Source organism: Numenius arquata, chromosome 7 (genome assembly GCF_964106895.1).
Source record: "Numenius arquata chromosome 7, bNumArq3.hap1.1, whole genome shotgun sequence".
Classification (NCBI taxonomy): Eukaryota; Metazoa; Chordata; class Aves; order Charadriiformes; family Scolopacidae; genus Numenius; species Numenius arquata.
This window is the reverse complement of record NC_133582.1, coordinates 60903996-60919309: the sequence shown is the minus strand read 5'-3', so window position 1 is coordinate 60919309 and position 15314 is coordinate 60903996. Positions and strand designations below refer to the sequence as shown.

Genomic DNA, 15314 nt, shown 5'->3' with positions numbered 1-15314 from the left:
TGGCCCTGTTAAAACCAGATCAGCTTTCTCCAGTGGGGGAAAAACACCCCAGAAGGTGTGGGTGTCTTCACTCAAGCCATAGCTGTTTTCTGCGCAGACAGTTTATAAATAGGGATTAACCGAACCAGTTGGCGTTGGGTCACTGGAAGATGGTTTTGAGGGAAAGTTTTCATTTTTCGTAGTAGTAGGTCTCTTAATTAGCTTTTCATGTTAGATATGGCTGCTTTGGAGACAATATATACTTCCCAGTAGGTCATAAAATGTTATGAGCTTGGGTTTTGAATCCTTAATGCAAGATACTGTATTGGTTAGAGCTTCTTATTTCGTGTTGCATGTGCCCTGCCAAGGAATGTTGGTGTTTAGATGGGTTTAACTTTCACTGTTAGATTGAGGAGTAGCTGTTTGCAATGGACATTATTCTCCCAATCATATACAAATGAGTGATTAACGACACTCGTTTCTTACATGCCACTTGTTTTGCACGACCTGAAACTAGTTTTACCCAAACTACGCATTTTATTTCCTCTTTAGGAAGCATGTGTCTCGTATTTTGCTCATGAGTGGTGACTAAGAGCAGTGTGATAGCAGTTCTGTCGTGGTTTTTGAATAATCTAAAATCCACTGTGGACTATTTTCTTCTCCCCGTGTCTTAAAATAACAGTCTAAACTGGAATAATAATTTAAGTGTCCTGTTCCTTGAACAGTCAGGTGTTTGAACAAGGTTTGCTTCATCCTCCTTTCCTACGCTCTCACCGCCAGGCATTAAACAAGGAGATCAGTTGTAGACACACTTTGAGTTTCAGGAATTCAGGCTGGTACCGGACTGGCTGGACTGGTCATTGCGAGATCACCGGCGTTCCTGCCGCGAACTCGAAACTCATTACTGTAATACTGTTTTAGTAAATCTGTCTTTGGGAAACGGTTCTGTAGCAGTAACTGCTGGGTTGTGAACCGATTAAATGTATGGCAAAAGGGGTGTTGCTGTGTCATGTGCCTTGTAATCTCTGGTGTCTCCGTGTGCGGTGCCTATGCTGGAGTTCTGATAGATCTAAATAACTTTGTGAAGGTTGGCTGGCTGAAAGACCTGTATATCAAAGGCTTCATGGTTAGAAAAGGGGCTTCATGGTTAGAAAAGGGGCTTCATGGTTAGAAAAGGGGCTTCATGGTTAGAAAAGGGGCTTCATGGTTAGAAAAGGGGCTTCATGGTTAGAAAAGGGGCTTCATGGTTAGAAAAGGGGCTTCATGGTTAGAAAAGGGGCTTCATGGTTAGAAAAGGGGCTTCATGGTTAGAAAAGGGGCTTCATGGTTAGAAAAGGGGCTTCATGGTTAGAAAAGGGGCTTCATGGTTAGAAAAGGGGCTTCATGGTTAGAAAAAAAACTAAACAGTTTAATGTAGGTGCTTAGGCTGCTGTACTAAAAAAATTCAAAACTAATGATTTGTTGACATCTGTCAGCGTTTGGAAGCCAAATTGTGACTTGGAAATAATGTGTTCTTAACCAGACAACAAATTCTGGTTATTCGGTTACTGGCTAATTCTGCTAACCCTAGTCTGCAGAAATCAGCTCGTAAATACAAAACCCACTTCTTCAAAGTACGATACGCAGTTGGCTATTTGGGGGCAGGTTACCTAATGGCAGATATAAACGCCTGGGCCTGTGGAACGCATGGCTTCCAAGGACAACGGTACAGTTGCTTTCATGAGATGAAGCACTGGCTCAGAAGCGTTGCTGGATAAACCTTGACAATTTTGCACCGTGTTCCCAGAACTCGGGCCACTGACACGGCGTGGACCCGTGGGTCTCTGTAGATTTTTACCATGGTCTCCCTACGGCTCCTTCCGCACATGACAGCAGGGCTCGTTTCCCAATGGGACTAGAAGATGCTGATGACTATGGAAGGTATCGGCGTGGTGTGGTCCGTGCTCTGGAAGGGTTTGGGGAGTGCGGTTCTCACTCACGGAGTCAGCTTCAATTTAGCGCCGTGTCTCGGCTCATGGGTCTCTCTGGAGCCACGGAAAGCACATGGCAAACCCCAGGGGCTTTGCAGCCTTGACTCCGTGTCCAGTATGTCATGTATAATTCAAAAAAATCTTTCTGTTACACGTGATATCTTAACTTTCCGGTGTTCAAAGGAAGGGAGGGTTGACTCGCTCACTAAAAATTAAACCCAGGTTTGTGCCAAGTGCCCCGGAACAGACTTTGAACAGTGTGACTCTAAAAATATCAGCGAACTGCTGAAGAATGCAGAACGAGCCTTAGGTTTACACAGTAGCTGGGAAGCTGCCAGGTTAAAGGAGAATCTGTCTTCCCATCAGTAAATTTCGGTTAAGGTCTTCAAATTTTCATTCTTAACCGATAGCTCTATTTGCTGACTTGTGGGAATTGATAGCGGAATGGCCTCACACATCCTTTCTCTCGTACTCTGATTTCTCTGGTATTTCACCTTCAGTGGCTCCTTTGTTGCACCTGATACCCTGCCCTGAATAATCCTCTTTGCAGTGTTTTCTTTCACCACAAAGAAACCATCAAAATACCTTTGAAATACTTGATGTTCTTTTCAAGGGGAACAAGAAAAATTTCTCGCAGACAAAAATATGATTAACTCACACGTGTTCAAAAGTAATGTGTGTTTGAGAAATGTCCATACAAGGAAATGGCGAGAGAGACCCGTTCCACTCTAGGAAGTCATCCACACCGAAGATCCGAATAACCTTTGGGCCTTACTGGAGAAACAGAGACACTCGTGCTTTCAAACCAAGTTATGTATTAAAGTGTGCAGTCCATATATAGAATCATAGAATGGTGCAAGTTGGAAGGGACCTTAAAGATCATCAAGTTCCAACCCCCTGCCCTGGGCAGGGACACCTCCCACCAGACCAGGTTGCTCCAAGCCCCATCCAGCCTGGTCTTGAACACTTCCAGGGATGGGGCAGCCACAGCTTCTCTGGACAACCTGAGCCAGGCTCTCACCACCCTCACAGCAAAGAATTTCTTCCCCAAATCTCATCTCAATCTCCCCTCTTCCAGTGTCAAACCCTTCCCCCTTGTCCTATGGCTCCCCTCCCTGATCCAGAGTCCCTCCCCATCTCTCCTGGAGCCCCTTTGGGTACTGGAAGGCCGTTATAAGGTCTCCCTGGAGCCTTCTCTTTTCCGGGCTGAACAACTCCAACTCTCTCAGCCTGTCTAAATTAAGCAATTTAAATTGTTTAAAATACAAATTTTGTGAAACTGTTGTATATGTCTACCTTAATTTCTTCCAAAGAAGGAACTAATCTATGAAGATTATCGGAGTCTCGTGATTTGATTTAGTGGTGTGTGTAACCTTTAACACAAAGTTGGAGGATGCAGGGAGATCTTTTGATGGCAAGAATTATAGTAGAAACTCAGTTTGGTTGCACTGAAGATAGGGATTACCAAGTCTAGCAACTCAAAATCCCGGAGAAGTGGAAGAAATGGGTGTGCTGGCACTGTACCTACCATAAATGTTAGATGTTTTCTACAGCTAGACCTTTCTTTAATCAAAAAAGCAAACCCAAAGATCCTACATAGATATATGTTCTAAAATTCATAAGTTTGGAGTAAAGTTTCAGATTTCAGAAGGAAATTGTTTGAAAATATGGCCAAACAAGGTTTCTCTGACTTGAATATGGTGAAAATCTGTTTTAATGAAAAATATTAACACTGATGGGATCTTTCAAACATCAGAAAAACTCAAGGATCTGATCTGATTGCACGGACACTTATCCCAAAAAGGGATGGGAATAAGCGTCGAACCTGCAAGAAACAGCAGGAAGCACTGAGAAAAGAATGTCACATTATCAATCAAAAAAGTGAATTTTAGCAGAGAATTGTTAAAACCCCAGACAGATGTGGACTTTGCGTGCTTTAAGACAGACAATAGAAACATCCAAATAGAAAAATAGGAAAAAGTAGTTTCAGCCATTGGATACCAAGAAAAAAGAGGTTAAGGATGATCTGAGATTGATGTGCTGGAAGGGATGGTTTCAAAATGAACTCCAAGGAATAGCAGCAAAAATCTCACAGGAAATAGCACAGATATTTATTCAGTGCTTTGTGTTTACCAGGACGAAGTACAAATAATCAACTATCAATAAGGACAGTGATTTTTAACCCAGGTAGATACAAAAACTGAAGTTTTAAGGGAGATGGTAATTTGGAATTAGGAATTACCAAGACTCTGATAAATACAGATTCCAGATTTGAATAAAGTCAATTCAGCGATCTCTGTTGCTGGATTCTAGAAAAGCCCACTCAGAAATTCACTCTTGCCTTCAACTAAGGGAATCTTCTCAATTGGAGGTGACGCCAATTGAGAATAAATACCTGAGTATAGCAGGGACGATGCTGATGCTTTTAAAACGTGAAAAATTTTGAGCCCGGTCCTAAAATGTAGAGATCTGTCGGTCCAACTTCAGCTGGAGGTGAAACTTCGGAAGAAATTCTCAGGGGTGGTGGAAACCAGCAAGAAACAAAGTGCAGAATGAGCTTTCCAAATTGTGTCATGCTAACCCGGTGGTTTTGATAAGAGAGCTGATTTTCTAGACGGGAAGTAGATCTTATCTGCTTAGGCAAATTTTAAAATTAGGGTGATGAAACCGTTGATGAAGTTTGAGAGGTTTAATTAGTACGCAGGGAGATTATGCAACGAGAGTTGAAGGACCTTGGGAATTGAAATAGTAATTTTTGAAAGTGAGATTTAAAAGTGAAAAACGGAGGTTTATGTATGTGAGGTTGTACTTGAGCAGCGTATCTTCTCCTCTGAGTGGGAACGTGTGATTTGAAAATGCTGGAGGGTGGAGTTGGCTGATCGTGGAATCTCTAAACTGCCAACATAGAGCAACCAAAAAAGTACCGGACATAGGTCAGGAGACATCGGGTGGGATACTGCACGGGGTTTGGTGCTCTGCGGTTTAAGAACGGTAAAATCCAACTGGAGTAGACTCAAGAGAAGGACTACTACGTTAGGAGTTTAAAAATTCTACTGTGAATAAATACAATTGCTTTCTCTGAATCCAAGTGAGTGGGGAAGGAAATGGAGAGGTGGGAAGGCAGAACTGGAAGTTGGTGCTGGGACAGGATGGGTGGGTTGGTTTGACATTGTAACTGCTCATGTGAAAAACTGTAAGAAGGCCTGAATTCATAAAAAAAAAAAAAAAAAAAAAAGAAATCTGCACGGAACATTTTTCCAGTTGGAATTGTGGGGGCAAAATACCAGGTGCTGTAAGATTGAGTTTTTAATCTGTTTTTAAGTGATTATATGTATTTTGTCAGTGATAGGTGAGAACTGGGCTCCTGATATAAGAACTTGTTTCTAGTTCTTAGTTTCTATGACTTAACTGATACTGAAAAGATAATTTATTTAATCAGCAAAGTTGGACAGCCTGATTTAAGCAATCTGTTTTAATCTGGTTTAACGTTTCTATTTTTCAGTATTTTTTTCAGAAAATAATAGTAATATTGTTTAGTATAATTAGCTTCAGCTAGAAAAAGGCTTTCTCTCGCTGATCACGGGTGATCATTATGATGGCATTGTTAGAGCCTACCGTCCATTGCTTACAGCTCTTTGTGTATTTTCATTGTGAAAACAGTGAATCACACCTTCTGATTTTTTTTAAGGTTTTTTTATTCACAATTATGTCCACCTGCATTTTGATGGAAAGTGGAATTACATTAAACAAACCGCTCACTTTTCTACAACATTTTGTTAAATTGTAAGTATTATCATTATAACAAAAACCAATCCCTTCAGAGTCATCATGACGGGAATAATGACAGGACCAGAGGAAATGGTCTGAAGTTGGGGCAGGGGAGGTTTAGATTAGATATCAGGAAGAATTACTTTACTGAGAGAGTGGTCAGGCACTGGAACAGCCTGCCCAGGGAGGTGGTGGAGTCGCCATCCCTGGAGGTATCTAAGAAGCGTGTAGACATGGCACTTCAGGGCATGCTCTAGTGCCCGAGACTGTTGGGTTGTGTCTGTTTGTGGGTGTTTGGTGTTCTGGGATTTTTTGTTTTTTGTTTTTGTTTTTTTGTCGTTGTTTTTGTTGGTTGGACTCGATGATCTCAAAGGTCTCATCCAACCAAAAATAAAAAATATTCTGTGAAATCTGTGAAATATCAGGTTTATTCAACAAAGGTGGTGTTATCTTTAGTTACTGAATTAATTGCACATGTTTATAATTTTATTCAAGTTTTTAATTATTAATGCACTGGCAAGGGAAAAAAAAACAGCTTCAGTGCTCTTTTTTTTTCCTGAGTTCATTTCTCAATATTGGATAAATTTATCATTCAACAGATCTAAATTAATGAACTAAAATGAAGAAAGTTCTTGGTACCTACAGAAGTGCAAAACAGTTAATGGTTGTCTGTTTCAACATGCTCTGTTTCCTTTGTATCACAGAATCACAAAATCTAGGTTGGAAGGGACCTTCAAGATCATCTTGTCCAACCATCAACCTAACTGACAAAAATAAACACCCACAAAACAACAAAATGCAACACCATCACTAAACCATGTCTCCCAGCACCATGTCAACCTGTCTTTTGAACACTTCCAGGGATGGTGACTCCACCACTGCCCTGGGCAGCCTCTTCCAATGCTTGACAACCCTTTCAGTGTAAAAATTTCTCCTAATATCCATCCTAAACCTCCCCTGGAGCAACTTGAGGTCGTTTCCTCTTGTCCCATCACCTGTTCCTTGGGAGAGGAGACCGACCCCCCCTGGCTACACCCTCCTTTCAGGGAGTTGTAGAGAGCGAGAAGGTCTCCCCTCAGCCTCCTTTTCTCCAGGCTGAACACCCCCAGCTCCCTCAGCCGCTCCTCATGTACTTAGTTGCTGATCTCCAGTCAATTTTTCTTTTAACTTTTTAAAGTTTGAGATACTTAAACGTGGCTAAGTTTAGGTATTTGGACCGTGTTTAAGTTTGAAGTGATAACCTGGCAAAGAAAAATAGAGTCTAAAAATGTGAAATACATAAAAATCTGAAAGGCGTGGAATTAGTGTTTCACCTTCCCTGTGTTCTGCTGGAGTGCGAGCGTGTAGGTTACATCTGTTGCACAAAGCAGGCTTTTGTGATATTAAATGCTTAGTCTTTTGTATACAGGTCCTATACATGCCAGCAGCAATCTTTGTGAGAAGAACAACGTAGCTTTAGAGGGCCGAAACTTTCTTCCTTATAGGTTTGTTTACTTTTCTTACTGAGACTAGAGCGTTCTTTCGACGCGTGATCCCGAAGGATAATGTTGATTTTAAACAGGGGAGTTTTGCTGTGAACGAAATCTGACTTCTGAAAGATAAGTGTAGTCAGGTTTTACTTGGCCTGTAGTTGGGTGGAATTGGGATGTGAGGGAGAGACCGTGTTTCAGCATATACGTGTAGGCAACCAAGGTTTTGAGAGTCAACTGTAGGTCCAGTAAAATTCGTATTCCTACAGATATACCTATCCCTGAGCACTCTGCCTTCCTGTGCGGTTAGGGGAGTAAAGCTCTGTGTCCTTGGAAGAGTCACGCGTAAAACCTCTTTGATGGAAGGAAATGCCTTGATACCTGCTGGATTCAGTGCCTAATCAGAAGACCTCTTCCCTCTCTAGGTGGCCTAGTCATGGCTATAAAAGAAAACTCGATGTGGTGGATTCCCAAAGACCCAAAGGTCTTTGTCTACAATTTTCCTTTGAAAGAGCAAACTGGTTTGGTTTGGTTTTGTTTTCCCAATATAATCTACCTCTTGGATTGATAGACTTGTGCTGTTTCGTGCAGTTCAATTTGAATTCTCGTAAGCCTCGTCAAGGAGAAAACTGAATTTGCCCTGACTACCAAACTCTAAAATGGCCTATGTGAAGACTCGTTCCCCCTTTTCTTTCTCCATTTTTTTTTTTTTTCCTTTTTTGCTCCCCTGAAGAATCTTGGATGCAGAAAGCACATCATTCATGGACCTGAATCCCTGAAAAGATCTCGTGTCTCCTGAAGTAGACGGCTTTCTGCTTGTTCAGCTTGGTTGTTGGAGTCTTGGTTAGATTATAGAGCTGTTCTGTGCCTTTTTTCAGTCAGTTCGATGTTAAGGATAATGAAAAGAAGTTAGAGTGGATTATGTCAGTCTGTTCAGAGTAGTTACTTCAGAATGACATCCCCCTTCATTTTTAGTCATTCTCTGTCTCAGTTTCTGAAATAGAGACTTGGGAATAATTTCTGAAGTTGACACAACTGAATCAAAACCAATATGGAGCACATAATGGAGGTGGACAGACATTTTACAGAGCATTTTTGGAGACGTGTTAGAAGGTAAAATGACCATCTCATGTTATGTCCTCTTAGAAATAGCCTTTTGGTAGCAAAACACTTCACTGCATTTTAAATATTTGAAAAATCTAGTATTATGTTTTGTTTTAAGCTATTAAAGAGATTGTTGGATTTGAAATTGTAGAAGGGAGACTGCAATAACTTCATAATTTTTCCATTCAATTACATATTAGAGTGTTTTATTTTTTAAGTTGCTATTTAAAATCCTATTTTTGGGGTTTTTTTTGTATGAACAGTACATGGCAAACAGTATTCTCTTTGTTGTTCCGCACCACCCTGAAGCGTTAATGCAGTCATTCAGCCAGTTTGCAGACTGGGTCAGAAACAAGCCCGTCACTCACTGGCAACTGGGAAATGTCTTTTGAGCCAGCAGATCTGTCCTGTGGAGTAAAACTTCTAGGGACCCCAAATCCCTTGTTAATCCTTTTCTTGAGAGATTTTGGCTCCAGTTACAAGAGAAAAGCCTTCTTGAGAACGAAGACTGAAATATTTTTTTTTGAGTGGCCTCTCAATCCTTATTATTCAGTCTTTTTCGTGGCAATGTCATAGAGACAAATTCTGCAAATAAACATGCAGGGGTTTGTCCGTCTACCTACGTAATTGGAGCAGGAAAGACCAATTAGGTATTTATTCAGGAATCAGCACAGTATCACTAAATACTCCCTTAAAAAAAAAAAAAAAAAAGGCAAAACCCCCCTTGACTAGACTCTCCAAAGAACGTTCCTCTTTGTAGGACTCGAGGAATCATTGTCCAAAGCATGCAAGAGCAGAGGTTTCCCATTTTCATGCTTGTAGAAGGTGTAACTAAAAAGGGGACTTTTGACTTAAACACATGCGGGGGGAGTCATCAGCAGCCACTGCTGTGATGACCATGACCCAAGCGTTGGGCCGTCATTCTTAGTAGTCACTGTGGGTCACCATTCCTCAATATTCAGCTTTCCACCTCTGGTTCCCGATTTCCCATGCCGCATTCCCACGTACTTCAGTATTTAAGAGACATTCACCCAGGCACTTCTGAACCACTGGGTTTGTAGACTGTTTTAAATTTGTTGTCATCTCTATGAGGAACGCCATAGAAGTATCTGATACTCCTTTGTAGCGCGATACCTCGTCTCTGCGCCTCCTTCAAGCCAAACTACAAGACTCTGACTTTGGGGCTCTTGAAAAGAGTCTGAAACAGACAAGGATATCCATCAAAGTGAGTCCTTCTGAGAGTCCTTAGTATTTTTGGAGAAAATTCTTTGGAAGTTAGTATTCTTTTCATAGGTAAAATCTGAAATTCTTTAGGAACGGATGAGATCTAAGCTTTGGGACTCATTTCACTAATGTCCCTGAAGGTGAACCAGAAGGTTCTGCAGCGTGCCAGCAACTGAGCTGAAGAGAAGCCACATCTTGTGAAACACTGTTGTGGAATTTAGTACTGATGTTTCATGGTGTCATGACTTGGCTGTCTTGGGTAGTTTAAGTTATAGATGAATTTTCAAGAAAAAAAAAATCGCGGTATTACTGAAAGAATGTTATCTAGCCTTTTGACAGGAGAGTGTCACAGTTAGAATCATAGAATCATGGAATCGTAGCATTGTCTAGGGTGGAAGGGACCTTTAAGATCATCTAGTCCAACCATCAACCTAAAGCAGACATCAATAATGAGATGACAATATTAATACTACTATTTTTAGGGAGAAATTAATTTTATTTTTATTTCATGTTTTTCACTCAACTTGAATCTGTGTCATCTGAGAAGTTCTTAGGATAATTTTAGTCTTTTTTTAAGCTGAATATATCCATGCAAGGATGGGAGTGGAAAAGTTTTGGCCAAATTTGAGCTGCATCTGCCAACTGCTGAGAGAAAGATGGGAGGAAAGGATGCTGACGGATGAGCTCTGGTGGATTTAGCTGAAGCAGTTTTTATAGTGCTAGCTGTCAATCTCCTCCTTTTGCTGCAGGTGATTTTCCTCGTTGCATGCACGGCAGAAAGCTTTATTTAAGCTAAAATGGACCTCGAGCATGGTTTTGAGGTTGTGTGCAGGTTAGCTGCCTCTGTGCCGGGTGGGAAGGCAATCTCTTCATTTCTGGAGCTGGAGCAGATGGTTTTATTTGAGCCCCGTGTCCTTTTCAAAAGAGCTGTCATGTGTTAGTCTCCTACTAAATTGCATTTTGCTGGCAGAGAAATGGAAACCTTTTTTCAGTCAGTCTAGGTGGTGTAACTAGAATTCTTTTGGCGCTCAATGCAGCCTGCAGAACCATGATTTCATGATTTCATGCAGTTTATTTTAGTTGATTCCTGCTGGGAGCTAGGATCACGCCGAATTTCACCAGCTGTAGTAGGCAGGTGGACCCTTGTGACATTTTACATAAAATCGTTTATAACCAGAAATGGGTAGCAATAGCCCCTAAATACATACCATTAAAACCTGTGGCATATTTTAAATAACACATGAGGTATTTTGCTTTCCTATGAGCATATATCTTGCTTTTGTAATTTCTAGCTAATCTTTTCAGTAACACTAATGTTTCTGAAGTACTTCCAGAGTTTACTTGCTCGGGAGGTAGAGCTGAGCTCTTTGTGAGAGATGTCACACGTCACTGAGAAGGAGAGAACAGAAGGGTTCTGACTTCCCACTGCTGTAAAATCCACTCACACGCTCAAACACTGTCAGATGTGGTAAAATCATTCCGTAATTTTAGAAATTTCTGAATATGGATGAAGTTTTTCTGAATGCTGAAGTCTGTTGGCTCACCTCAGGAGCTGTTGAGGTGCTTCAAGTTATCAGGTGGATGTTTTATGCCCTTCTTCATTTTTTTATGCTTTAAGGATATATATCATAAAAGGGTGAGAGCCCAAACTGCTACTGAACAGACCTCAGCGCTGCTGCAGCCCCGGTGTTCCTCCTGGCTCTCCTGTGGTTGTTTCTGCCCCTTATATTATCCCAACCTGCCCATAATGAGGAAAACTGTGCGTTTATCACTTTTTTTGGGGTAGGTTTTAATTTTCTTTATGTTTAACCAGTGAATTGCCTTCTAGGTAGGTTCATACGTCTGCGCCTGTAATCTCAAAGTGGATGGCAGGAGCACAGCCAGCCATGCAGCAGGGCAGGCACTGCGGTAGGGCTAATTTGGTTTATGCAGTTGAGAAGTGGTGTCCTTGGTTTGTTTCCTGTGGTTCAAAAAAATAGTGAAGAGTAGAATCATAGAATGGTTTGGGTTTGAAGGGACCTTAAAGATCATCAAATTCCAACCTGCTGCCCTGAGCAGGGACACCTCCCACCGGACCAGGTTGCTCCAACCCCATCCAACCTGGCCTTGAACCCCTCCAGGGATGGGGCAGCCACAGCTTCTCTGGGCAACCTGGGCCAGGCTCTCACCACCCTCACAGCAGAGAATTTCTTCCCCAAATCTCATCTCCATCTCCCCTCTTTCAGTGTCAAACCCTTCCCCCTTGTCCTATGGCTCCCCTCCCTGATCCAGAGTCCCTCCCCATCTCTCCTGGAGCCCCTTTAGGGACTGGAAGGGGCTCTAAGGTCTCCCCGGAGCCTTCTCTTCTCCAGGCTGAACCCCCCCAACTCTTTCAGCCTGTCCTCACAGCAGAGGTAGTAGGGACTTAGGAGACCCTGTCTTGAACTTGCCTTCTTCTTGCTTCAGTGTTTGACAGTGTCCTGTAGTCCGCTTCCAAGATTACCCTGGAAAAATAAAAATATAACTTCTGGTGGTGTTTGTGTCCATGGCTGTTGTAGGGCAATTAAGCGAGTTGTTAATGCCGGGGTTATTGCTGTTGCCTTTTCTGGGGGTGTAGAACAAGACACAGACCTTAGATCATTCTCTGGTTGTATATATTTTATTAGTGTGTTTTGGACTTGTATATTCTTGTGTTTTGGGATTGATTTTTTTTTTTTTTTTCTTTTTTGTAGCAAGACTTTCTAAATGTAAAGTTTGCAAAGGTGACCTTTGCTTAGCCCTTATTTCCCCATTTTAGAATCATAGAATTGTCTGGATTGGAAGGGAGTTTTCAGATCATCTAGTCCAACCATAACCCAAATCTGCTAAAACCCGTCACTAAACCATGTCTCTAAGCACTATGTCAACCCGTCTTTTAAATCCCTCCAGTGATGTTGCCTCCACAGCTTCCCTGGGCGGCCCATTCCAAGGCTTGATAACCCTTTCAGGGTAAAAATTTTTCCTAATATCCAATCTGAACCTCCCCTGGAGCCACTTGAGGCCGTTTCCTCTTGTCCCATCGCCTGTGACTTGGGAGAAGAGACCGACCCCCCCTGGCTACACCCTCCTTTCAGGGAGTTGTAGAGAGCGAGAAGGTCTCCCCTCAGCCTCCTTTTCTCCAGGCTGAACACCCCCAGCTCCCTCAGCCGCTCCTCAAAGGACTTGTGCTCCAGACCCCTTCAGACATTGTCCTGCCAGTTTGTCTCTGCACGGTCTCTCACTTGTTTTAAAAGGTTTTTTTGAGAACATACTTAATTACTTACATATCTAGCAAGTTCCTGATGGATACTCGCATGTAATGTATTTCTAAGAGAGCTTTTGGAGGAATATTCAAAACTCGGGCTCCCTGAGGAAGTAGCTTAGTGCCATAGCGTGGTGGTGAGGGTTGGGAGAAGGCTTTGGGGGTGTGCACCCTTCAGGTACTTCTGTGTTTCACTGCAAATGTAAACACCGGTTTCATGCTGCACATTTCTCACCTTTATTTTGGATTTTAGGCTTTCTTATAGTTGAAAAATCTTTCTTAAAATGCAAATTTGTGACAGCTGGAATCCCATGAGGGATAGATCGGTTTGAAATTGTAGGGATTTGGTTTACAGATAGAGTTGTTTTGATTGCAATACTGTTCTGCAAAGGCAGTATGATATACTATCGTGCTTCCAATTCACAGCATTATTTAGAACTCTTCACCTAAAATCAGTTGTTAGTGAAGAGTTTCAGCGGCTCAACATTTCTCTGAAATGATCTGCTTTAGCGTTATCATGTTGATATATCATACTATGACAAGCTGCGTACCTCAGTCGTTGCCCCACATGCTACGTAAAACACCGATGGTGGAGTCTGCCTTTGGAGACCCAGCTTTTCCAGCTGATGTAGAAAGAGAAGATGCCTGTGGAGGTTGAGGTCAGTGCCCCTGTCTGGTCTCAGCAGCGTGCCAGCAGGGCTGCTCTGAGGTTTTAGGGTTTTGGGGGGTGGGATCAGTGCGTAACGTGTGATTAACTCAGAAGTTATCTCACTCGCAAACTCCTTTCAGCAGGGGCGAGCAAGAGAGAGAGTAGCTGTAATGTAGGGCTTAGGCTTGGCTTATGTAAAGTCTAGAAAACAAGCATATGAAGTAATTTTGCCTAAAGGACAAAGCGAGATCATCCAGAGAGTGTGCTATGAAACTCCAATGTGGGAAAGAACAATCTCATGAATCACCCTACTCGCTGCTTTCCAAATGAAATGCAGGAAAAGGTGTTCCATGATCCGGGTGTTCGGGGAGGGAAGCGCCGGGGGGGAATCCGGGATCGCAGGGGCTGAGATGAGCGAGGGCAAACACAGCTTCTGCCTTGGCCTGAGCTGTGTCGGAGGGAGACACACGCTCCCGGCCTGCGAAGACCTGTGTTGGGATCTTGGAAATAATATGGAATGATGTAAACGAGAGCAAGGAATCAGATATGCATCTTGTTAAGAATCATAATTTCTACTACAACACAAACCATGACAGAAATTATGATAATAATAGACAGTAGGCCGACTTAAGAAAACCCAACAAGTAACCCAATACCGATACCGCGTTCTATTTTCTGTTTCTATGTGTCTGGCTTTCCTGAGTTGCATCATCGCTGTGTTTAAATTTGCTTGATGCCTTTTGTTGATGCAAATATATCGCATAAGTAGCCTGGTTTTTGCGGCTGTGAACACTTTAAGCGTTGGTTTTTTTGTGTAACTGTTAAGTTTTTCCCTTTTGTGTTTTTTTCTCCTCTGTCTGATGTTATTTGCTTTGATGTGATGGCGTTCTTTTCAGCTTGACATTTAGGCAAAGGTTTCTCATGTGTTCTTGCCATTGTGTGTCATAGCTAGCTTTTAACATTTCATATCCAACTTAGCCTGACTTTTTTGTTGATTTTGTTCTGGTTTTCTACAGTGGACAGGCCAAAATCCCAGCAAATCAGAACTTCTGGTACCATAAGGCGAACGTCTTCTTTGGACACAATAACAGGACCTTACCTCACGGGACAGTGGCCACGTGATCCCCACGTACACTACCCTTCATGTATGAAAGATAAATCTACTCAGGTAAAAAGCTGTAAAACAAGACAACAGAGATGTTTCGTATAATGGATGTCTTCCTGATAATACTTTTTATCACCTGATCTGGAATCTTAGCTGAACTCAGTTCTGAAGAAATGCGGGTTCACTTAATTTTATTATAAACATAAAGCCCTAAAAATAGGATACGGTAGTGTTTTTTGTAATTGGTGTCAATTCAGTAACACGGTATGCAACAGTTAATATTTTTATGCTTTTCAGAAAACAGTTGTTAAAAATAATTTTCTGTATGTGGGCAGATCTGTTGAGGCTAAATGAGCAGATTTCAATCTCAGCCTTGTATCTGGTTTATTTTGAAGCTGCTATGTGCAAAACGGTGCCGAGTGCTATTTAAAAAACAAAGATTCCAGAATGGCAGTGGCTGACGAGCTAAAGGTTTTACTAAATCGTGGTAACAAATCTGTGGGTTTCAAAAAGTGTGTTTGTGTGTGCGGGGGAGGAGAGAGGTTGCTGTTGAGAAGGATTGATCGGTTCGTCACTAGAGGGGAAATCAAGACGGAGGAGGCTGGGAGTGAGCGTGTAACGTGGTCTCGAGATGTTCCCTCTGCTGCTTGCCAGCCAGAAGGACAAACACAAATGATGTGCGGAAGAGCTGCCTTTTGAAGCCAGGGATCGGAATGAGAGCCTTTCCACCAGCTACAAAGGGAAGGGGACTGAGATTATTTATGGCCTGAGACCCTTGTGACACCCT

At 42.2% G+C, this 15314-nt stretch overlaps 1 protein-coding gene across 4 annotated transcripts in view; it reads left to right on the top strand.

Moving 5' to 3' along the window:
- GLCCI1 (glucocorticoid induced 1) overlaps positions 1 to 15314 on the top strand; it is a 55648-nt gene that overhangs the window by 7078 nt on the left and 33256 nt on the right. For all 4 annotated transcript variants that reach the window (XM_074150583.1, XM_074150582.1, XM_074150585.1 and 1 more), the window contains exon 2: positions 14439 to 14590. In XM_074150583.1, coding sequence (XP_074006684.1) covers positions 14439 to 14590 — 152 coding nt within the window. The remainder of the gene's footprint in view (positions 1 to 14438; positions 14591 to 15314) is intronic.